A 25,043-nucleotide genomic window follows, 5' to 3' on the forward strand; every position below is an offset into this window, starting at 1 on the left:
TTTTATTTTGGATGCGATTAATCGTTTGACAGCACTAGTTAAAACTTCTTGACTGAATTAGAAAACATCTGACATTCTTCTTTTTATATATTTGAATAAACATTTTAAAATTTACTTTTTAATAGTTTTTTATCCATGTGGGGTAAACAACATGTGAATAGAGTAATATGTCTGAATTAAATATTATTCATTAAGCAGTAGGCAAAAAGTACCCAGATGACATACTGAAGTTTAAAGTGAGCATCTCTATTACATCATACTCTATTTTTGACTGCCACTGTAGACATCAGCGTCAGATAACTATAAATTATGCTAGTTACTTCTGTGATTATTTGAATGTTATGCTAGTTACTTCTGTGATTATTTGAATGTTTGTATCATAAAAAGAGAATATATTGAATGGTTGACCGTTTCTAATGCAGTTTCATATGCAGATTTGAATTTTCAAATGACACCAGTGTTATCATGTTTCAGAGGATTAATGAATCAGTCAAACTTGTACAAATTAGTATAAAGAAATAACTGCCCAGATCAATTGTCCAACCCTCTGATCCACTGATTTATTCTTACCAATAAATGAGTTAAACTACCTCACTAAAACAAAAGTCATCACCTGAATCACCACTTAATGACTGACTCAAAATGAGCCATGAAATGAATCAATCCCAAGAGCATGTTTGTGTACCAGTTTTTGTTTCAATTCACTGAAAAGCACAATTAGAAGAACCACTTAATGAAAATGAATCTGGCTCTTCTGTCCTGTTTGGCTGTTTAGCATGAGCAGTAGATGAAGTAACTACGTAATTATGTATGTTTTTCATCATTCTGTCCTCCTAACCTCTGAAATGATTGCTATTCCTGTCTCATCATATGTTTGGTTTCTGTCTGACAGATGTTGGGAGCCCTCACCGCGATCCCGATAAAGGTGCCTCACATCAGCTCTCTGCAGCGGCTGGCAGGACACTCACCCAGTGTGCTACCTCAGGTAATACACAACATTAGAAAAACACTCACCTGTATTCATGTAACCTTATTATTTACAAAAAATTTCATAGAAGGCACTTTTAAAACATGTCAAAGACACAGCAAGCGTAGATAATCCACTGTAGTGACCCCTAACAGGAGCAGTTAAAAGTGAGAATGAGAGAGATTCATAGCGGACTATTTTATTTATTTTATTGCTTTTTATCACTACTTTATTCTTTCCTTTAAGAGAGTTTCATTTTTTGTAATTATTGAATAAATTAATGAACTTGAATAGTTGACATATAGTATCCTTTTCATAAACAAAGACTTGATTAAAATTTAAGGTAGTGTATGTCTTAAAGTAATAGTTCACCCAGTAATTAAAATTTGTTGTTAATTTAGTCACCCTCAGGTAATGTATTTTCTTCAGTAGGACAGTATAGAAGATTGAAACCTTAGTTTTTGGTGATTCATAAAATGCAAGTTCATGGCTACCATCACTTTGAGAATAAAAAAAGAATATACTGCCAAAACAAAATTAATACCCGTGGTTCCTGACATTATATTGAGGTCTTATGAAGTGAAACGATTGTCTGTGCTAGAAATTGAACATTATTTTCAACTTTATTACCTGTAATCCATAGCTTCAGACAAAGAGGAAAGTTTTTTTCTGCAAACTGGTTCTTTTGGACAGTTCATTCTAATGAACTGGTTTAGATAACCATTTCACCAGCTTGTTCATGTAATCATGTAATTAAGTCACGTATACACAGTAGTGGTCGACCGATATTGGTTTTTTGACAGCCGATGCTGATATCTTGGCAAGCAGGGTGGCCGATGGCTGATAAAAAGCCGATATAATTGTATTTATTTTAACTGATATTTAAGAAATTTGAAATAATTTGAAAATGGATTAAAACATAATTATGTTAAATAAACATACTTATACTTTAGATGACAAAGTATATCACAAATAAATAAATATTTAATAAAAATATAATTAAAAAGGAAGTAAACACTGTAACCAACAGGACACTCAGTATTCTGGGAAGTTTGTGTGCATTGGGAATCATATTTTTTCAAATAAAGCCAAGGTAACACTCATTTTACATACAGCACACAGTGAAAATTACATGAATATGGCAGTGGGCAAATGCATAAAGCGCAGCATAATTTGAAATCACGAGTTTAAAGTTTTTCGATCGTGCGTCTCCAGTGAAGCTGAACTCTCCTACTGTCCGCGTTCAATTCACACGGATCGACCATCACACAGAGAACACGCGATCATGCAAGTCACATGCACACTTCACAAGATCTCACAGCTGGATCCGACTAAGTTTGCAACGTTTGTGAAGTTAAATGCTCATTAGTCATTCAAAGATTTGTTTAAATGATATAAATGCATATTTGCTGAATGCTGACGGCAACCAAGAAAGTATTATAATGTGTGCCTTTCTATTACTAATAATATAAAAGCAATCGTTATAATACTTTTTGTATACATTTTAATTCCTTTGTTTAACCGTTCTATTTGATTATTAGACAGATGTCTATCCATATTAGACAGAACAACAGTGAACAAGAGGGAGAATGTGAGCACTGTGTGTTCAGGCGCTGCCGTTCTCGGCGCCGTCAAAATAAAAGTCGAACGCATTGGCCAAGCAGAAAAACTTATCGGTCGATGCCGATATTTGAAAAATGCCAAATATCGGCCGATATATCGGTCGACCACTAATACAGTTATGTTATTAAAGCACCCAATAATGATGTGAAACGCATATGTTTTACATGTCTAAAACATATAAAGTGAATAAACTGGTTTTAATCAACTCACTTTTTACATAAACCATGAGACACTATAAAAACTTTCATATCGCCCCTTTATTCAAGTGCTCGGTTCACGCATGCTTTTATAACTGCTCATCAGTTCTTTGGTCCCCAATGTTTCCTCAGTTGAGTGTTCTTCTGGAATAACTGAATAAGTTGGCAAAAACATTCTTGGATCATATACGGACGTATATTGGCTTATTTTGCAAATGATTTTTGACTGATTTGTAGTTTCCTCCACAGACTGATTGTTTCCCTTCATAAGACCTCAATATATTGTCAGGATCCATAGGTATTGATTTTGTGTTGCCTGTATATGCTTTTTTTTTACTCTAAAATGAACATGAATCACCAAAAATCGTGGTTTCAGCTAAAAATCTTCTTTACTGTTCTACTGAAGAAAAAGTAATCTACATCTTAATGGATGGAATTTGCTCTATAAATAACGATTGCAGGGGTAAAATTCCTCCATCATCAGCTTTGTAGAGTAATGGAAAAATGTGAAAATAACCAGAAAACTTTGTGCTCACATAAAATTTTATACACAAACTATTAATTTATGACATAAACATCTGAGATTTATTTAATAAAGAGATCATAAACAAGCCAAACTTAATCCAAAATAACCTGCAACTAAGCAAATGTCAATCAAAAGCTGACAGAAACTTGACCTGAAAGATTGAATGATTTTGTTTAAGAGATCAAAATATTTGAAGCCAAAGCCAAGAACCATCTGCTGCTTAGGGGAATAAACTTTGTGTTCTGTGTCTTTTTAGGTCAGGCCAAAGACTCTCATTCCAGACAGCCTTCCCCACAGCCCATGCCGAGAGCAGCAGTCCGGTCAAACGCTGGCCGTGCTGCAGGGCATGGCTGTGGTCAGCCCAAAGAGCCAAGGTGCATCTTTGCCAACTGCCAACAGCACCTTCAGTCACGAGAGACTGTCCAACGGGCAGAAAGAGAGTTCCTCTTTGCCCTCGTCTGCGCCGAGCACGTCCACAGCCTCCGCAAGTCCAGGGGTGGCTTACGCCATCATCTCAGCAGCCTCGCCTGCAGCCCATGGGGTGTCAGGTGTAACCGAGGCCATTAAGGTGCAACCGCTGATTTTCAGCCCTGACAGCAAGGTCAGAAGATCTTTCATCACCTACTTACCTAATAAACATGCTGCTCTGCTTGCTGAATTAGTTTTCAACTTGCATGATGCCGTTAGTGTCACACTGTGGCAAATGCTAATTAGATGCACATTATCTGTTCAGTTGGTTTAAAGGGTTAGTTCACCCAAACAAATGAAAATTAGCCCATAAATTACTCACCCTTAAGTCATCCTAGGTGTATATGACTTTCTTCTTTCAGACGAATCCAGTCGGAGGTATATAAAATTTTTTATTTTATCTTTCAAGCTGTTTCATGGCACTCAGTGGGTGTTGCATGCATCCGTCCAAAAGAAGTTAAATAAAAAGCGCCCATCCATAAAAAAAAGTGTCTCACACGGCTCCGGGGGGTGAACAAAGGCCTTCTGTAGCGAATCAATGCGTTTTTGTAAGAAAAATATCCATATTCAAAACGTAATAATCACTTTAATGTAGCTTGCGCTCACTGTTGTAAACGGAAGCAGTTTCAGGCGGATGACGTATGGAGGTCGGCTTTGCGCATGCGCCGCTCAGAAGTGACGAACGCGGAAGCGCAGGGGAGAGATCAAAACAAAACAATGGTCACTAATTAGAAGTACAAAACAAGGATTTGTAAAGAAGAGCCAAGAAGCCAAGAGGAGACTCTGCTTCCTTTGCTCCTGTTAACAAACTTTGGTTTTCACGAGACTCACCGGCGCATGCGCAGCACTGACCTCATACCTCATCAGCCCGGAACTGCTTCCGTGTAGGACTGTTGGCCCAAGCTACATTAAAATGATTATTACGTTTTGAATATTAATATTTTTCTTACAAAAAAACATTGATTCACTACAGAAGGCCTTTGTTCACCCCCCGGAGCCGTGTGAGACACTTTTTTTTTTATGGATGGGCGCTTTTTATTTAACTTCTTTTGGACGGATGCATGCAACACCCGCTGAGTGCCATGAAACAGCTTGAAAGATCAAAGACAATTTTTAATATACCTCCGACTGGATTCGTCTGAAAGAAGAAAGTCATATACACCTAGGATGACTTGAGGGTGAGTAATTTATGGACTAATTTTCATTTTTGGGTGAACTAACCCTTTAAGATTTAAGACCCCTTTTCGTGATTCATTTGAATATTCTCCTACTATAAATTTTGCGTATGAAAGGGAAACTCCTACAAATACATATTTAAAAAGGTCAGGCGCAAAAATAACTGTCCACGCTTTTTCAGCGCTAATTCATCACTGCGCGTCTTTAGTAAAACCTGACAGTACTATTTAAACGCCGAAAGACGGTTTGCGCTGGTGCAAGCTGTTAGTAAAACTGGCCCTTAATGTGTGTATCCAGGTTATAATCATCCAGCCCCAGATTCCCAGCAACTCCAAGAGTTCTCCGGCCTCACAAACTAACAGTCCTGTGAAGGAGCCAAGCCCTGACCCCTCAAACCCAGCCAAAAAGGAGGAGGATCCAGAGGTACACTCACAACTAGTCTTGGCTATTAGAAGCATTGTTGACATGACCAGTGCACTTCGACAGGAAGAGACCATCTGATTGACATGGCAATGACTATTTACAGCAGTGTTGTAGTACTTGAACTTGTGGAGGACTTGAGTCTGATTTTGGTGTTGTCTGGACTTGAGTACTACAACACTGAATTAGGTAACACTTTAGTATAGTTGCTTATCAGCATGCCTATTATTAACATATTGGCTGTTTATTAGTACTTATGAAGCACAACCATTATTCTGCATGACCATATTCTACATCCCTAATCCTACCCAATACCTAAACTTAACACCTACCTTACTAACTATTAATAAGCATCAAATTAGGAGTTTATTGAGGCAAAAGTCGTAGTTAATGGTTTGTTAATAGCGAGAATTGGACCTTAAAATAAAGTGTGACCCTAAATTACTGTTCACTCAAACCTTTCTGATCTTGGAATTTGGGGATGCTGGAGCCTATCCCATGTCTTGGGTCATAGGCAGGGAAATAACCTTGATGTAGGGCTAGCCCATCATAGAACCACAGTTAATGCGTGTGGAATATATAGTTGAGGATATCTTATTACTAATGGCTTAAACAAAACTCTCTTGAATTGAAAATCTTTTGTCAGATTGAGTGACTAGTTATTAAAAACTGATCAGAAATTTGGTACCTTGAGTAACTGAGAAGTAGCATTTAGGCCAAACAACTGTTTCCGGTGTTTGGACGGGTTTTCAAGTAAAATTATTTCTGAAGAGTTAAGTTAACATCAAAGGTATTTCAATATTTAATGTATTCACTTTATTAACCTTCTGTCCTACAGAAAATTGCCTTCATGGTCGCACTAGGCCTGGTCACTACAGAACACTTGGAAGGTGAGTTGCATTCAGGGTTTAAAATTACCACTTGGCAACCCGCTAGATCCGGGGGGAAATCAGCCATGGGAACACACATATCAACTCAATAGCCAGTTTGGCAGGTTATGATTAATAGATGAAGTCCTCCAATCAGGAGCCTCCAATATTAGCAAAACAATGCATAAAGAGGGTTGCAAACTGTACGAGAAGTGCGACACGAATACCACTTCAGTTCCTGAATTTGAATAGAGGTATCAAACAAGATGCTGAATTGTAATTATAATATAAATTACATTTAGTATAATTAAAATGGAATAAAATTCAAAGTAGTTTATAAGGAATTACCCATACACCTACAAGCTATTTTCAGTAAATATTGGACATATTAACTCTTCATTTTTGACGATTTTCACTAAAATTTCATGGCCCCCAAAATATTTTGTTTGTATGAATATCTAAACATGCAATAAAATAGAGAACAAAGCCTCTACTTTTTAAACATTTTTCTTTTTAAATCTGTTTTATTCTAGCTTCAATCATTCTTTTTTTATAACACTTGAATGTAGGTAAGAATAATATCTAATTTTCCAAGTTTGAAATCGCCCTTCAAAATAGTGCCAAATATCAATATATCATCAATAGACTGATTTAAAAAAAAATTTGTATTAAGATTTATTTTGGCATTTTTTGACTTTATTAGTATAGGACAGTGTAGAAGTGACAGGAAGCGAAGTGGACAGGATCTGGAAAGGTCCTCTAGCCGGGATTCGAACTCGGGACGCCTGTAGCGCAACCGACGCTATATGTTGGCACGCTGTTCACAAGGCTGTCAATATTTCTGTTGTCAATATTTATTATTAATGTGATGGTCATTTTGTGGTTCTGTTTATTAAAAATCTTTTCGATGATTGTTAATTGTTTTGATAGTATTGATCTTGGAGAAATATGTCTAGTCAGTTAAAAAAATGCATTATATGTATCAGCGAATAAATGAACGCATTCGCCAAACGTGTTGTTGGTACATGACTGTGTTGAATTGTTTTAAATTGATTTCATTTCAAATTCCAATTCTACATCCTGTGTGTTTTGACCAGTTACATTCAAATGAACACTGAAAGGAGACAATTATTCTGATTTCTGCTCAACTTTGAATGAAACAATTTAACAAATGAACAAACAAAAACTAAGAAAAGGATTCAGTGTGAGATATTGGGTTTTAAAGTTCCATCACAGATGGTGTTTTAATTTCTGTCAGAGATCCAGAGTAAACGGCAGGAGAGAAAAAGGCGAAGCACAGCTAACCCTGCATACAGCGGACTGTTTGAACCAGAGGTCTGTCTGGCTGTCATAGTTTCTTTAAATAATGTTCATTTTATGGCTATGTTAATTTGTAAACATTTGTATCTTGCTTTTCAGCGCAAAATACTTGCCTCCAATTACCTGAACAGTGCGATGTTTCTGTCGGCGATAGGTAAAATGGATTTCTACTTCTGTCAACATAATGGTGTTGGGGTTGAGCTGAAAAATGATGCATGAAATGCACAGAAACATGTTTGAACAGAATAAATTAAACTCGCACATTCATCATAAGTGCTCATGTTTTAGTTCTTTAACCTGTGATTATCAGTGACTTTGACATGAAAAGTTGACCTTATAAAGCCAAATGCTAACTGCTTTAACCTGCTGATTGCACTCCAACATTGCTGTTTAACTCTAATAACTCAAGTTTTGTCAGTGTGACGGCTACTAACCTACTGTATGCTTTTACTCACGCGCTAGACTCTGAGGAGCTCTGCTGGAAGGTACGACTTTAACATCACTCTGTGTTTGTGAATCACGTGGCAAGAATATACAAACCTGTATGACTTTCTTTTTTTTGTGGAACATACACACAAAATGTACAGTTACGGTACTTTCCCATATGAGTAAAATTACAATATTCAGTTATCGGCGTAAAGTACTTTAGAAATTAAGTAAAATTGAAATACAATTTAAGTAAATTACAATTGAAGTACTTTACAGCCTTGGTCAAAAAGCTGTTTTTGTTTTTGACCAAATGTTTTTTGAACTGGCAAAGATAAAAATTAAAAACCTTTCAAACTTTCTGACTGTGTTCTATCGTAAACAAACACTGTGACACCCATAGCCCATTATAACTTACCGATCAACTAACGTGGTTATTATAATAAAAGAAAAAATAAATAAACAAAACCAGTATGTTAGTGAAATAGCACTATTGTGTCTGTACGGTTTCATGTGACCAGTCTGATGCATTGCTATGGAAATAGTAATGTGATGTGTTCTAAAATAATGGACTCCTTAAAGAAATCTCAAAGGGGGCTCAGAATATTTAAAATGTTAATTATTTCACTTTTGGTCACACTTTATTTTAAGGTGTCCTTGTTACAGTGTAATTATAATTAAATGTAATTATACATTTACGTACTGAGTAATATTAATTAACTGCATGCACTTACTATATGGTTAGGGTGAGGATTAGGGTTTACTTAGAGGTTACTTACATGTAATTATGCATAATTTATTGTTATTATAATAGTAAGTACATGTAACATGTATAACAAGGACACCTTAAAATAAAGTGTTACCTAATATTTTTTACAGATTATTTTTTACTTGTGAAAGGGCTAATAGTTATGGTTACATAATATTTAAAGTGTATATGAAGAATTGCTGACAGAATGTTGTGTGGTGTGTTTCTGTAAATGTGTGTGTGACACAGGAGGAGCTGCAGCATGATGATCACTGTGCAGTGTGTAAACAGGAAGGAGATCTTAAGCCGTGCCACACTTGTTCCCGCGCCTACCACCCCGACTGCCTGCATCCACCTCTCAAAACTGCCACCAGGGGCATATGGATGTGCCCCAAGTGCCAGAAGAAAGTATGTTCCTCTTTGCTTTGAACACACACATTATAAAAACTCCAACAGCACAAGGATGTCTGTAGGACATTTATTTGATGTTTTTTCATGTCATCTGGACAATGTAATAATCTGCGTGGATACAAACTAAATTTTTGTCTAATGCAATTACCAAAGTAATAAATTGATCTTGTTTTAGGAATAATTAGATATTTTTACTAGAAAATATATATAGCTGTCCTCTTTTTATGTTGTAATGATAACATAATCATTACAACGCATGTAATCATTGTAATGATAACATGCGTTCTCTAGCAAAACCAGATGAATTCAGACAAGCACTTCCTGTTTACTTTACAGGTTGCAGTGGTTCATACAGCTCCGTATGTTCACAATGGAGCGGTTTATACAGTTTTATTTTGAACTTGGACTCAAGTATAAAGAAATGAAGTAAGTGCTTAGTTCAAGGGACGGTTTTGGGACATTCTAAAACACTTAATGTGGCTTAATGTTTTAAAACAGTGACATTGGAGCACCAAATTCGATAATAATAAATATTGATATCATTATTAGGCTAATATTAATAACCTCATTAATAATATTACTATTGATAAAGTAGAATAGCCCAGAATATGAACACAATGCGCTGCACGTTAAGCTTTTTCTCCCCCATAGAAAACGCTTAAGGTGGGCTAATGAACAAAGATGGTGATTTAAAAATACCAAATCTGTTTACAGTTTATATTACACACAGAAAAGCAGATGAGCACAGAACGGAACGTGCAGTTTCACGTGTTTTCACCCCCGTAGAAAAAACATTATAAAAAACTCTTAGCACGTTGCTTTTCTGTACATAGTGTATAGGCTATTTTTAATAAAATGTGATCTTTTTATCACTGTTTTTTATATTAAGCCACATTAAGTGTGATTTTCAATGGGGGAGAAAACACTTATCATGCAATTCAGATCATATTTTGGGCTCATCTGCTTCCATGTGCACAGTACTTATTTTTGATACATAATATAGCATATTTGGTCTTTTTTATCATCTTCATTAAGCCGCGTTATGTGTTTTATGAACCACTGCAAGCTGTATAATAAACAGGAAGTGTTTGTCCGAACTCAACTGGTTTTGCGAGAGAACACAAAAGTTTTGTGAGGGAACGCCTATATCTTTGTGAGATAATGCAAAAGTTTTGCGAGGGAATGCGAAGTTTCTCGGAAGGAACGCAAAAGTTTTGCGAGAGATCAATTTTTTCCCACCACCATGTCCCTTTGTTATTGCTGTTATGCAATTGTTATGTCCCACCATGCTAGGGAATGTTATTAGAGCTACTTTTTATTTTTAAGCATTATTTTTTACAATAAAGTTCTACAGGTTTTCATTTTTTATATATTTAACAATATAATTATTATGGTGTTGTTTAGAAGTTTGAAGTGTTGTTTATTTTCTTTGTGAATGATTAATTCATACATTAGAGATCATTAATTTTTGCTTACACATATGATGCAAAATTATGCACTGAACAAACATGAAAAAGGCAGGGCTATAGTGCGCAGGTCTTTAGGATTTGTTCATGTAAAGAAGACAAACAGAATTTGCTCATTTTATGTTCCGTTTCCTTTTTTGAAGGTTTTGAACAAAGAGAACTTGTCTTGGCCACAGAACTTCATCCAGTCGTATGTTACACATAAAACAGGTGAGCTGTCAAACACATTTGAATGCACTAGCACTCCTCAGGACTCGATTCTCAGTGATGATGAAGAATGTATGTTTGTACAGTGAGAGAGGAGGAACGCAGGAAGCTAATGAGGAGAAACACTGAGCTGAATCTTGAGTGTGAACATCTGAGTGAAGAGGACAAGAGACTCTGCGATTCTCTCTCGGTAAGAAACTGTGCTAAAGGGCTGGGTTGAAATATAGACTACCTCATTTTAATCTTGATTTTTACAAACCCATATTGATTCTTAATTATAAAAAGTATATTTTTTGTAAGATTATAAACAGTGTTGACATTCTTTACAGGGATGCATTAATCCGATACTCAGTATCGGTATCGGCTCCGATACTGGCATTTTCTGCCGGATCGGGTATCGGTCAGACGAGACCGATCCAAATACGATATTGTGCGTATACTATTGTGTTATTGTTAAGGCCCACGAAAGGCACAAAAACATTATAAAGCACCATAAAGTTTTTGTGCACTATATTTCAAGTGTTCTGAAGCTGTTCCATAGTTCAATGTGAAGTATATATTAATATTTAAGTCAATTTCACGTAAACTCTTCTCTCCGCTGCGTCTGTCTGTCATCCTCCATTCAGCATTCAAACTGGGTCACGTTCAGTTACTACAGTCAAAACGATGAAACTCTCTTCAAGAGCGCACAATAACTGAGATTTAAAACTGTTAAAAGAAACTATTGCACAGATATAATACACTACACATTAATATCTCTTCCCTTTGTGCTTTGAACTTTTCTATGCGGATCGCTGCATGCTGTGAGTCTGTGTTGCTTCAAGCGCATCTTTCTGTGCACAGGATGTGCATAAGCGCTTTGTGCCGCTCTGTATGGAGGCTTTCGTATTATAAGACTTTTGCGCAATGAAAGATTGTTTATTAATAGCCTTTCTTGTTCTGTCCTATCTATCATATGTTGCTGCCTTCATTACTGTGCTATACATTTAAAATAAATTTATTTTAATTTTATAGTATGTATTTATATATAAATATATTTACTTTTTTTCATGAATGTATTTTACAACAATAGAAAGAGCAATGTGTAACCAGATGTTTTATGTTTTACCAGATTTAGTCCTACACTTATTCACTTTTATTTGTTCCCCACTAAATAAAGTTGTTTCATTTTTTTAGAGTATCTTTTGATGCTGAATTATCCACTAACCTAGTTTATAATAGTATATTTGTCATAGATTATGATTATATATTTTTTTCGTTTGTTATTTTCATTACAATGAAGTTGTCTGTATGTAGTAGATTGTGTTTAACACACCAAAGAGTAACAATAAAGTCAACAAACACAAAAGTACTGAAATTCTACATCGATAAAAAAAAAGAAAAGCTGCACTGGGATCGGTATCGGTATCAGCAGATACTCAGAATTTTCGTATCGGATCAGATCGGTTCTGAAAAAATGGTATTGTTGCATCCTTAATTTTTTACAGCTTTTTGGAATATATTGTTACTTTAAAAAGGGCAATCTGATAACAGGGTTGATGCATAACCTGGGGAATGGTTCATTAATTTTTAAACCAAGCAACTGAAAAAAGATAAACATAGAAGAACATTAAAACTGTATCTGTGTCTGACATTGCTCTGTCATACAATTTTAAATCTGTGTTCAACAGAAATGCATTGAGCTGAAGGAGCGTCTTTTGGGTCAGCAGCGTGAGACTCAGACGTCCCTTGAGCGTCTCAAGACTCTGATCCGACTCATCCAGCGTGACCAGATGATCCAAGTAACTATGACGGCCACCACGACCACCGGGGCATCGCTGCTCTCGCTGCCCTGGATCAAAGCAACGGGCAGCAACACCAGCACCAGCACCACGGCGCCCACAGCTGGCTCCTCCGCAGTACTGCACAAAACCACGCTTCAGCCGCAAGGCAACAACTGACCCCGAACCCACACAAACACGCAGAACAGCTCTCTCTACAAGACCACCAAATGTCTTTGTAAAGAGACACGGACGGTGATATCCAACCAACGTGCATTTTCTTCTGGTAATGTCTTACCATAAAATAATGGAAAATTTTGAGAGAAAAAAAAAGTTAAAAAGAAATTATGAGCGTCACTCAATTCATAAGTATTTTTAAAGCCAACACACAGTGCTCACAAGATTTTTTTTTATTCACTGTTTTTTAATGTATTATTTTTCTTGGCCTTAATGTATTTATTACTAGATTACGATGCTGTTGCAAATATATGAAATAAGTATTCTACATAGTTAGAAACATTTCTTTTTATGCTTTGTGTTTTTTACTGGGGTTTGGTGTGTGTGCGTATCGGGGGGAATAATCGTTCGCATTTAGTTATTGAGAAGGTTAGCGTAGTTATAGTTGAAGACAAGCGACATATGAAATGGAGAGCACTGTACATTGATATATCAGAATAAACGTTTGTTTTCTGTTTTTGATTAACAATATTTGCCATAATAATTCAGGTTTAAGCGAGACAGGGAAATGTTTTCGTTTTGTTCATTTTGTGTGTACCTGCGAGCATACAAACATAAAAAAACAACAACAACATGAAATAATTTTTCAGTATTAATAGAGAGAAAAGAACAAAGTATTTAAGATAACAACAGAATTTAGCCTTTTTAGTGAAGAATTTAGTATTTTCATGCTGATGCCTGTTAATGATTTCAAATAAGTATTGGAGAGAGGGATCTTTGTACATATATGATTTTTATTTTATTTCGGCTGTCCCAACAACACAAACGAAAAGGTCATTTGAGTTCTTTTGAGTGCCTGATCCCGGAATCCAAAAACGTATGTTTTGTCTCCCCACTATATAAAATATGCCAAAAACCCTCGAGTGTTTTTGTACCGTTAACTGGTTAATGTTTTCATCTCATCTTGCTCTCTTGTCCGTTTTTAGTTTTCTCTGAAGTGTTTTATGTTTTTACTTTCTTTTTTCACATGTCCAGGATTATCACAAGTTGCATTAATTATTATTATTCTTTTTTATTCATATTTTTTAAATGTTAGAAGTGAACACTGCCTGATGAATAAAAGTAAAGAATTCATATCTAAAAAAGTCAATGGAGAAAAATAGGAAATGATTTGAATGGTACTTCTTTGGAGGGAAAGTTTAGCATGTTCATTTGAATGGTTTGTCTTCCTGTGTGGTTTGGTTCAAAAAACAAACGCCACATCCCTGATGGAGTTACTACAAAATGCAAAAGGAATAACAAGTCGCACACAGTTAACGACAGCACTATCGTTCTCAACAAAGGATATTTCATTAAAAAACAAACATTAGTTTTAGTTTTGATTTAGTGTTAAATAAGAAATACCATCATTATATATGTATACCTTTAAGGGCTAACAGACTTGTATTTAACCACATTTGGAGTAAAATCTGTTTTTTCTTTCTTCCGTTTAAAAGGAATATCTACTGAATTCATATGCAGCACAATTCGGGTGTTACATTTGGTAGCATATGTAAATTGTTTTTTTTTTGTGTAACATTTTCTATGAAGTCTGTATATGTAATGTAATATTATATGTGGTAATGTTATAAATGTTAACATATGCTATTGCATTAACTTTAAAAAGCTTGCAACTAACAGTATTATTACAGCATTTATTAATCTTTGTTATTTATTTAATTTATAAATATATAATTGTTCATTGTTAGTTCATGTTAGTTCCTAATGTTAAACTATCCGGAATGAAACAAGTTTGTAGACTCAACTTAAGCTTTACTTAATGCTATTATAGATTAAAATTAAGATTTTTTTATGTATTTGATTTTTTTCCTATTACAGATTAGAAATTCAAAACAAACCAAGATTAATAAATGTTGTAAAAAGGTGTTATTGTCAAATTATTTTATAATAAATGAATATGACCACTTATAATATTCTAATACTTATTAATGCTCAGTACAACACATTAAATGAGATCAAGACTGTTGTTATTTTGTGTTAGATATTTAAAAGATATAACCATAAGTATGTGTTGTATGTATTACAATACATGAAGCATTATTTATACAGATGTCATAAAAAGTGATTTTTTTTTCCCTTTCAGGTCCTGTATTATCATATTCAGAATGTAACTTAATGCATATCATCTATTGTTTCATAACAATTGCTCCTGCTAAGTACTGCATTGAGATCAGTAAAAAAAAAAATCTTGGCAAGCAGCTTTCATGTTTTTCAGTAAAAAAAAAAAAAGTAAACATCCCTAATTTACTTGATACTTGTTTTCAGAAAATAATTTCTGGAAATAAAATTGTTTTAATTTGAAAGTAAATTAGTCTTGCTCTACAGATGTTTACATGTTTTTTTTTATTATTGGAAAACAAGACAATGCTGATTGAGAAAATGACAGCATATGGCAGGGCAGTGGGATGTGATGTTAATTTTGTATTTATTTTGAATTTAATTTTTTAAAATTAAAAGTATATCTGTGCTCTGTTCATATCACTTCCATCTACATTGCGGCACGTCCCTGATTTCTGTTCACCCGTTGTCGCCTATGTTCCAGATATCCTCTCCGGGAGAAACTGTGCAGTGCTTATACAGATCTATTTTACTACACTCAACACTACTTTGAACAAAAATCTAATTATATTCTTTTATCAATGAACAAATGAGGGAAGACAAAAAATGACAATTTTTTTTATTGTTTGCTAATTATGCATTTTGACTTAGCTTGCAATATGTGACGCGTCATTTTGCAATGGAGAAGGAAGCAAAGCGAAGTGGATAAGACAACACAGAGGTGTTTAGCTAGATGTCTTTGGACTGTGTTTTTCTTTGTCATTCTGAAGGGGACTGTCCAGTGGATAGTACATATAGAAGAGTGTTTGTCTTACATATGCCAATGTAGTTTTTACATCATCTTATGATCTATTAAAGTTGATTGATGGAAGTTCATCAATTGTAAGACTTGTCTCACTTTTTGTGCTTCTTGAAAATTTACTGTGTCAATTGTGTGTATTACAGTTAAGTCCTATTACTATTAGTGATTTGAACAAATCATGTGACTTATTGTGGATAGATGTGCTGCTACTTTACAGTGTTCATCTGGTGAACAATGAAATAACTGGGAGAAGAAAAAAAAAATCCCACAGACTTACACTATAGGAGGGACCTGAGCCATGTCTAGAGACTATATAAGACAGTAAACAACCATCGGTAACACTTTATTTTAAGGTGTCCTTGTACACGTTATATGTACCTACTATTATAATAATTAATTGTGCATAATTACATGCAAGTAACCCTAAGCCAAACCCTAACCATATAGTAAGTACATGTAGTTAATTAATATTACTCAGTACTTAAATGTATTATTAGACTGTAACAAGGACACCTTAAAATAAAGTTTAACCCAGCCAATCTAGCATCTGTCCAGAACACCATAGCAATGATTGGTCATGCACTCAGAAAACTGTAGTAACCACATAGTGCTATAAACCACACAGAAAACCGTAGCAAATGCATTGCTGCACCCTGGCAACCACCTACAACCCCTGACGACTGCTTAGTAATACACTAAAATGGCTTAATCCTTACCAACCGCATGTCAACACACTAAAAAACAGTGTTGGGGAGTAAATTACATGTAACAAAATTACGTAATTTAATTCGAAAATAAATGTAACTCAAATCTGTTACTGAGAAAAAAATGTGCAATTAAATTAGTTACTTATGAAAATGTTAATTACTGTACTATTTATTTTCACACACATTACAGATATGATTGATTCCTTTCCCATATTGCATTGACTGCTTTAAAATATGAGACACCGAAGTTTCAGGAGTTTAGACACAGAATAGGACACATGTTTGTTTGATATCTATTTTATTTGCTATTTAGGTTTATGTATATGCTTTATATATATTTTTTTAGATTGACTTTTGTTTCAAGTTACTGTTAGATGGCAATGTTTCCTGTCATCATAGCTATGCAAGGATTTAATTTCAAACTATATAATCTGTATTTAACAATCTCAGATTTAACCTCAGAACGATCTCAAAGTGAAAAGAGGTGCTAAAGTCTGATTTTGTGGTGCTTTAAAATTTAATTATTATAATCTTAATTCAAGTGATGGAGGATTTTGAAAGTCTGACAGTAATCATTGTTGAGTACTACTGTAAATTTAACCCTGCCTGCTTTAAATGTTTGAAAATGATTAACAGCTGAAAACATTCATTAGAAATTTAGAAAAGTAATCAAAAAGTAATCAAATGTAATCAGTTACATTAATAAAGTAATTGAAATAGTTACACTACTTGTTACATTATACATATACTTGTAATCTGTAATTGATTACATTTCAAAATAACCTTCCCAACACTGCTAAAAAACAAATACAATCTTGTGGCAATATTTTATGTTTTGGTGAATTGGTGGCTAATTTGTATTAATATGTATGCTTTCATACAATCTGCTTGTGCCCCAATGACAGTTATGTTTTGGGTGAACCTTCATGCTTACTTTTTCTAAAAAAATCATAATTTCATATGATCCACATCACTACGTCATAAAACAGTTATGTTTTCCTATGATATCAGTTTGAAAAAACAACAGCATACCAACTGCACAGCAGTGCCCTGGCGACCCCTCACAGAATCCAGTAAATTACTTATTGTTTATTTACTTTTCACGGTATTTCAAACATTGACTTGATTCATGAGATGAACCATATTAATTAAATGTAACCGCTGTATCAAATTAGCAACCATTACTTCCATGTTAATGTGTAATGCAGTGAAAGTGTATAATATGAATGTCAGAACTAGGTAGCAGATGAAGCTTGTGAAAAAACTCTGAATCAACCGCTTGGCATCAGTCTAATTTGACTGCCTCCTTACCAACATTAATGGTGCATGAAAATGTGTTTTGGACACGCAAACTTTGACATCAAACAAAACATGGGAAGCAGTTTCACTTTTTAAAGTTGATCAGTCTATCAACCTTAACATGTCTTAGTCATGGCATTTTATTTCAAGAAATCATGTGACACTCCTGGAACTGTTACACCGTCTATCATATTTGACCTTTGACCGAATCAGTCACTGTAAAAGGCAGTGTTCCTTTTTTACATCAAGAGTTTACAAAACCTCCTCCATTGCAATCATGCTGTTTTTTGGTATAGAGTAAGATGCCCCCTTAAAGGTGCAGTAAGCGATTTCTGAGAAATGCTGTTGAAAGTGGATATGACCGAACACCAAAACACACTTGTAGCCAATCACCAGTAAGGGGCGTGTCCAGTAGTGATGGGGGAGGTGCCTGTGTTGAATAGCATGTTCAGAAATTTGGGGGCGGAGGCAAGATAGGGGTGTGATTCTTTTGGGTAGGGGCGTGTTTGTTTTGGTGATTTCAAATATCAACAGCATTTCTCAGAAATCGCTTACTGCACCTTTAAGAACAATAAGCAATGTGATATAATTGTATCATATTTAGATGTTTTGCATGTGGAAGATGATGGTGCATCAGCCATTGTTTGTGTGTCCTTTTTAAGAAATAAACACAAAAACCCTTGGTATTCAACACAATGTCATAGATCTGTTTTCCAGGCACAGGAAATTAGATGAATTAACCTCAAAACTGTTTTGATTAACTAAATCTAAAAAATGTTGATATTCAGATGAAATTACTACATTAAGAAGATAATGCTGATGCTATTTATATGCCATCTATGAGCAAGAGAAAAAAAAATTAAAGTGGGGGTCATCTTAAATCAATAAGGACAAATTCCTAATGAGCTTTAACTAAAACCCTCATAAGCACCAAGATACTAAAACTTGTTTTCATAGATTGCATTTTGAATATAAATGTATTTGTTATTTTCTTTCTATCTAATTTTTTTCTCACAGCCAATCACAGCACAGAAGAGCTCATGACCCTCAGATTTGGCCGTTGTGATGTTGATCAGCTTAATTTGGCTTCTGAATGTTTCCAACTGCTGCTCCAAACGCTTAAATCCAGAGCTGAAGACTTGTTCGAGGTTTCCTGGTATAACAGCTGCAGTTAATGGCACTAAAGCTCACATAAGCCCTCGGAGTTTCCCTAACATGTGATCACACGAGCAGCACGAGTCTTAATAACAAAAGGAAATATTTGAGCTTTGGTAGCTTTTAGAAGTTTCGAACAGAAATGAAAACGTCTTTTCAACAGTTACGTCTAAATTTCTTTTCTTTTTTTTTTCCAGGAAATTACGTAAAGAATGTGTGACAAGCAAAAGCATTTCTGTTTGTTGCAAATTAGTCTTTAATAAAAGTTATTCATTAACAATGTAATGATTTGGTAAACATTGTATTATGCTATTGAAGTAGTGAAACTATAAGAACACTGAGTAACACTTTATTTTAAGGTGTCCTTATTACAAATGTTACATGTACTTACTATTATAATGACAATTAATTATGCATAATTACATGCAAGTAACATTAAGCCAAACCCTAATCCTAACCCATACAGTATAGTTAGTTAATATTACTCAGTATGTTTAATTACACTGTAACAAGGACACCTTAAAATAATGTGTAACCGAACACTGTGGTAATTTTCACTCATAAAGAACACCAAATGTCAAAATGTCATTATTATTAATTATGCTATGTTTAAACATTTACCATTTCAAAAGCTATCGATTAACAGTGCCATAGCCAAGACTTACTGATTATAAATCATATAAGATTATTGCAATATTATTTGTAAAACAGTCATGTTTGATATTGCTATATTTCATATATCTTTGAATTTGAACACTTGGGTCAAAATACAAGTGTCTTTATGGGTGAGTCAGTAGAGTAGACCATTCATTCAACCAATTCACTCAAAAAATGATTCATTTAGGAAAAAGGTGTAGAAATTATTTGAATGTTTTTAATTCCTATGAAAGACAAGCTTTACTCCTGCTTGGTGAATTGTCCAAAGCTTAGGCTCAAATTTTTTTCTTCTTTTTTTCTGTAATTACTTTTCAGACAGTGATAAAAGCTGTGCAGGAATATTCAACAAGGCTTCTGGTATAGATACAGTCGTTTTCCATTTAAATTTTATAAACACTTTTGGGATGTGATAAGAAGGGATTAATTTGAAATGATTTTAGCTTCAATACATACTGGGCATTTTCCAAAGAGTTATAAAAGATCTGCATTGTCTTTTTTATCTAGGTGATTTGTGTTTTTAAAAAAAAAAAAAAAAAAGAATGTTGCTTTAATGTGTATGGATTAATATTACTTTTTTAAATTTTGTATTGCCAACATACTAAATCACTATATGAGTGTACTAATAATGAAAGATAAATCTTAATAATTATTCAATGGAGGCTTCAATGAAAAAGACAGTGTATGCTCATCTCTGGAATAAGAGTGCACAGTTGAATCTAGGGGAAATCGCAAAGCTTGGTATTACTTCACTCCATTTTGCAGAAAAACTAGGGGTTGCATTTTGAGCTGTCACACCATCAACATGTGTAGATGTTTTTATTAAAGTAAAAATTAGCTGTATATGGACAAAGAAACATCGCTAAGCTTTAAAGCTCCAGGACATAATTTGTTTTTGTGTTATATTGGTAGGAAAGCATTGTATTATACCTATGCAAAGTGATGCACCTTGAATCGTAAAAGATTATTTGACATATGATTTCATCATCTTTTTACACACTATTACTCTTTCAGAAAAAAAAGGTACAAAAGCTGTCCCTTTGGCGTTGCTCTTTCAAAAGCTACTAATATGTACACTTAAAGTACTATTATTTGTCTTTAAGTTACTAATATGCACCGTTAAGGGGTAAATATGCTACAAAGGTGTACTTTTTGAAAGGGTACTGCAATGTCGCTGCAGTGGCGACTTTTGTACATTTTATTCTGAAAGTGTACAAAATTATTGGAGAACTTGACATTTTTAGGATTAGGTTTGATGGATTTTTTAAAATGTAATTTTAATAATGCAATTTTGGAAATACTGTATTTCTTGTGCAATTTATAGTCTTAAATATAGTTTCTTAATATATATTTTTTATATTTCATATAATTTCTTATTATTTTCCTTTTCAAATTTTTCTTTGATTTGAAAGTTTTACTAAAAAAATAAATTAAAAAGTGGAAGGATTTAAAAAAGCTGAAGAATTTTAAATGAATGGAAATGCATCAGGTTTTATTTTTGTGCAGTGTTGCTCATGTAAACAGAATCAGTTATTATTAGTCATATGGATCTAACGCGGCTCAAATATGAATAATCAAGTTATAATAAGCACAGACACAGGGCTAGGCAATTCCTCATGTATATTTAGTGCACTGTGGGAATTCAGACAGGCTGCTTTGAGCACTTACAGAGACCTTGTTCAAACAGTTGCTGTTTATAAAAGAGGAAAGCAAATGGTAGATGCCTATATAGACCCCAGAATAAAGTGAAGTAAAGATAACGATTTCTTCACATTTAGGTTTAGGGGTTTATATGCTGATCTGAGAGCAGTTTTGGAGATGTTCTGTCCACCACAGCACAGCAAACACACCTGTATGACATGTGGACAAACTTACACTTATTCACTTACAGTTGCTTACTGAATGTATATTATGTCAAAGTAAATATATCCAGGCCTAAAACATGTCATGCTGGTGAATTGCAGAAGTGTAAACTATTTAAATTAGTTGGCTACAGATTAGTTGCCAGTGCCATGCTTTAACAGTTAAGCTGCTGATGTCATGCATAATGCAAATATATAGTTGTCACTGAATAAAACCTTCAAATATCTGTTTTTGTCAGAGTAGATGCATGCACGATTGCGCACTAGTTTCTAAAGTCTAAAAACTAACATCTCAGGGAGTCCAGCAGATGGCAGTATTGCATTTACTGTGTTGAAATGTTAATCTTTTGGGCTCATATGGAAAGCTAAACAATGTTTGTTATGCCCTTCTTATGGGTTCATTATCATGCTTGCATGTTACGTGCATCCATGAGTTAGGAGACCCTGAGAGATCCTCTACATGATGAATAATCTCTTTACGGTTTATATAATAGACTGTGGTGGTCTTTTATATGTGCTGTGGCTCACAAATAGTAAAACACAGGTGATGGCGCCAGGGTCGTCACATCCGAAAGCTCTAAAATGCTGCCTTCGGAGGCAGCATTCCAAGGCAGGAAGGCATCAAGGCACATCCGAATCCAAATTCTGCATTACTTCCTGTCTCCGGAGCTACCTTTTTCTGATCGAATTTTGAAGGCAGCATAGATGTATCCTTCACTGCCTTTGATATCCCACAATCCTGTGCGTTCCATTCCGTGACGGTTGAGCTAAAAAATAAAGATGTCGTCTGAAAGTTGCGTTTGGTGGTCAGTTTGTGTGTAAATGTATATTTCTGACTAACTTTTTGCACTTTTGATGTTATTTCTAGTGAGAAATCAGTATTATAGTAATTAAATATTCGTTAAGTTATCACCAAAACTCGTTCTATTTTGTTGTAGTTGAGATTATATCGCCACCTGTTGGTTTGGCATGCTCTTGACAGTGCTTCATAGCATGCGTTTGCGTTTTCATGTGGACAAGAGATTTTTTTAAAAACGGAAGAAGGAAAAACTGTTTATAAAAATACCTGTGTACGTGTGGACATGGCCTACATTTTCGGATGCAGCCATCCTCTGTGTGAGCGATTCCTCATCCAGCGTAATCCTGCTTCAGCCACGTCTGATCTCCTGTGTGATAGCACACAATTCCCAAAAACAACACCGCCTTAGATGCTGTGTGCATTGACAGATCAGAGCGCTGATAGTGTGTTCTTGTGTTTGTGGTTTGAATGGACTAATAAAAGTGCTGACCTCTGTTGGGAGACATCAGTACTGCTGAAAGTCAAGCAGACCACCCGTTTGTCCACCACCAGCGTTCTGCGAAGTCATCAGGAGCATTGATTTTCTTCACAGATCTGATGCCTTTATGCCATTTACAGCTTTAGCTCACCACACTGAGGTTAATTATGGTTTATAGCCTATTTAACGCCACAACACATAATAATACGCCATATAGGCGCCATCCATCATCTTAACCTTGACCTTGGCCGTCTAAGACAATTAGTCCTGAGAAAAATCTGAGCAGTCCCTATTGAAAAAAACAGCATATGCTGGTTAGGTATGTTTTGAAGCATGACAGCTGGTTTGAGTTGGTTTAAGCTGGTCCTTAGTTGGTCATGAGCTGATTATGAGCTGGTCCTGAGCAGGAGCTAGTTGCTTAGGACCAGCACATGACCAGCTTAAACCAGCTCATGACCAGCTTATAACCAGCTCATGACCAACTAAGAACCAGCTCATAACTAGCTTACAACCAGCTCATGACCAACTAAGAACCAGCTCATAACCATCTTATAACCAGCTCATAACCAGCTTACAACCAGCTTATGACCAACTAAAAACCAGCTCATAACCAGCTTATAACCAGCTCATGACCAACTAAGAACCAGCTCATAACCAGCTTACAACTAGCCCATGACCAACTAAGAACCATCTCATAACCAGCTTACAACCAGCTCATGACCAACTAAGAACCAGCTCATAACCAGCTTATTACCAGCTCATGACCAACTAAGAACCAGCTCATAACCAGCTCATGACCAGCTTACAACCAGCTTATTACCAACTAAGAACCATCTCATAACCAGTTTATAACCTGGTCATGACCAGCTTACAACCAGCTCATGACCAACTAAGAACCAGCTCATAACAAACTTACAACCAGCTCATGACCAACTAAGAGCCAACTCATAACCAGCTTATAACCAGCTCATGACCAGCTTACAACCAGCTCATGACCAACTAAGGACTAACTTAAACCAGCTCATAAACTGCCATGCTTCAAAACATACTTAACCAGCATATGCTCCTTTTTTCAATATGGGTGTTCCATATCAATGACAAAAACAACATTATTTAGATGCTCAAAAAGGGTTTTACAGTTAGTTAGGTCAGATTGTTGTAGTCTACCACACTTCATACCCTATAAGTTCATTTACCTGGTCACTGATTCTTATTCCCAAATGTCATTGACATGACATACCACATTTAATGTGAGAGCCACAACAGAAGACAAGATTTTCAGTGAATAGTTATTTTTGGGCCTGTTCCTTACTTAATGCTGTTATATGACGATAGGAGAACGTGGTACAGTTATATGTACCACTACAGTTTGAAGATACTTTTATGGTGTATTAATCAATTTGGAGCTTGACAGCTTTAATTCTCTTTCACTTTCATTATATGGAAAAAACAACTGCTTCGATATTCTTGGGTGAACTGTTCTATTAAAAAGTATGATACTGTTATATTATTTTATCAGCATTACATTTATCAGCAAAATGTGAGCAAAAAAGACTCACAGATCACAGATCCTTGTCTAATGCGAGCTCTTCTTCAAGCAGCTCCATGATGTTAAAGAGGTTGGACAGAATCAGTGACCTGTGATGATGAGCTGAGCATGACCTCTTTACAAGGTGAGTGCTATGTTGAGCAATGTCACTGCTTACTTTACTCAGTGTCATACTAAGTTGGGTGTAGTGTGTAAATATTTAATGTAGGCACGTAGGAAATATGGACTGGATAGTAGATATATCGACTGGAATATTACACCTCAGTGTAGTGAGGAGCTGTATACGATTCTGCTGAGCTCAACTTGATTGCCATTACACAGAATAAATCATTTCTAGGCCGGATGGACCATTCTCTGAAAACAGTTTTGTCCTTATAACTTAAAAGCTGATGTAAGTACAGCATGTTGAACTTGCAAAATATAGTTTCTAAAAATGAAATAATATAAATAAACAAATATTCTCTAAATATGTTAATGATTAAAGTTTTAATTTTCCTTCACAAATGGCACCTGCTCTGATTGGTCAGGAAATTTGATTGCATCTGCAAAAGTTTTTAATAAATCATACAAGCAAAAGATGCATACAGAGCTGTTTCCCACCATTGTCTCTCTGCCTTAGAAGAATCAAATCTTAATAAAATAAACAGTCTTCAGTCATGCTTGATCTTTTGACTGTGAACACCTCTGGGGTTTGTATTTGAAGACGGGTGTGTGACAAGCCATCACATCAGAGCAGCGAATGATCTATAGCGTTCAGCAGAAGATTATTACGCTGTCTGCTGGGAGCACCCCATCACAAGTAAAACAAATGCTATTTTCCCAAAGAATAATTACAGCATGTTCAAACACATTAATCAAC

General features: G+C 35.1%; 1 protein-coding gene across 3 annotated transcripts in view; it reads left to right on the forward strand.

The window, feature by feature from the left end:
• The window catches only part of LOC107687568 (PHD finger protein 21B-like), a 66,786-nt gene extending 53,024 nt beyond the window's left edge, over positions 1–13,762 (forward strand). For 2 of the 3 annotated variants that reach the window (XM_016484953.1, XM_016484954.1), the window contains exons 3-13: positions 893–985; positions 3,570–3,914; positions 5,255–5,380; positions 6,216–6,267; positions 7,505–7,581; positions 7,666–7,720; positions 8,029–8,051; positions 8,990–9,148; positions 10,761–10,827; positions 10,911–11,014; positions 12,495–13,762. In XM_016484953.1, the coding sequence (XP_016340439.1) occupies positions 893–985; positions 3,570–3,914; positions 5,255–5,380; positions 6,216–6,267; positions 7,505–7,581; positions 7,666–7,720; positions 8,029–8,051; positions 8,990–9,148; positions 10,761–10,827; positions 10,911–11,014; positions 12,495–12,764 (1,371 nt within the window). In that variant the 3' untranslated portion in view covers positions 12,765–13,762. The remainder of the gene's footprint in view (positions 1–892; positions 986–3,569; positions 3,915–5,254; positions 5,381–6,215; positions 6,268–7,504; positions 7,582–7,665; positions 7,721–8,028; positions 8,052–8,989; positions 9,149–10,760; positions 10,828–10,910; positions 11,015–12,494) is intronic. The other variant, XM_016484955.1, reaches the window with a different exon arrangement.
• The last annotated feature ends 11,281 nt before the right edge of the window (positions 13,763–25,043 follow it).

The sequence above is a fragment of the Sinocyclocheilus anshuiensis genome, unplaced genomic scaffold (assembly GCF_001515605.1).
Source record: "Sinocyclocheilus anshuiensis isolate Anshui unplaced genomic scaffold, SAMN03320099.WGS_v1.1 scaffold233, whole genome shotgun sequence".
NCBI classification, from domain to species: domain Eukaryota; kingdom Metazoa; phylum Chordata; class Actinopteri; order Cypriniformes; family Cyprinidae; genus Sinocyclocheilus; species Sinocyclocheilus anshuiensis.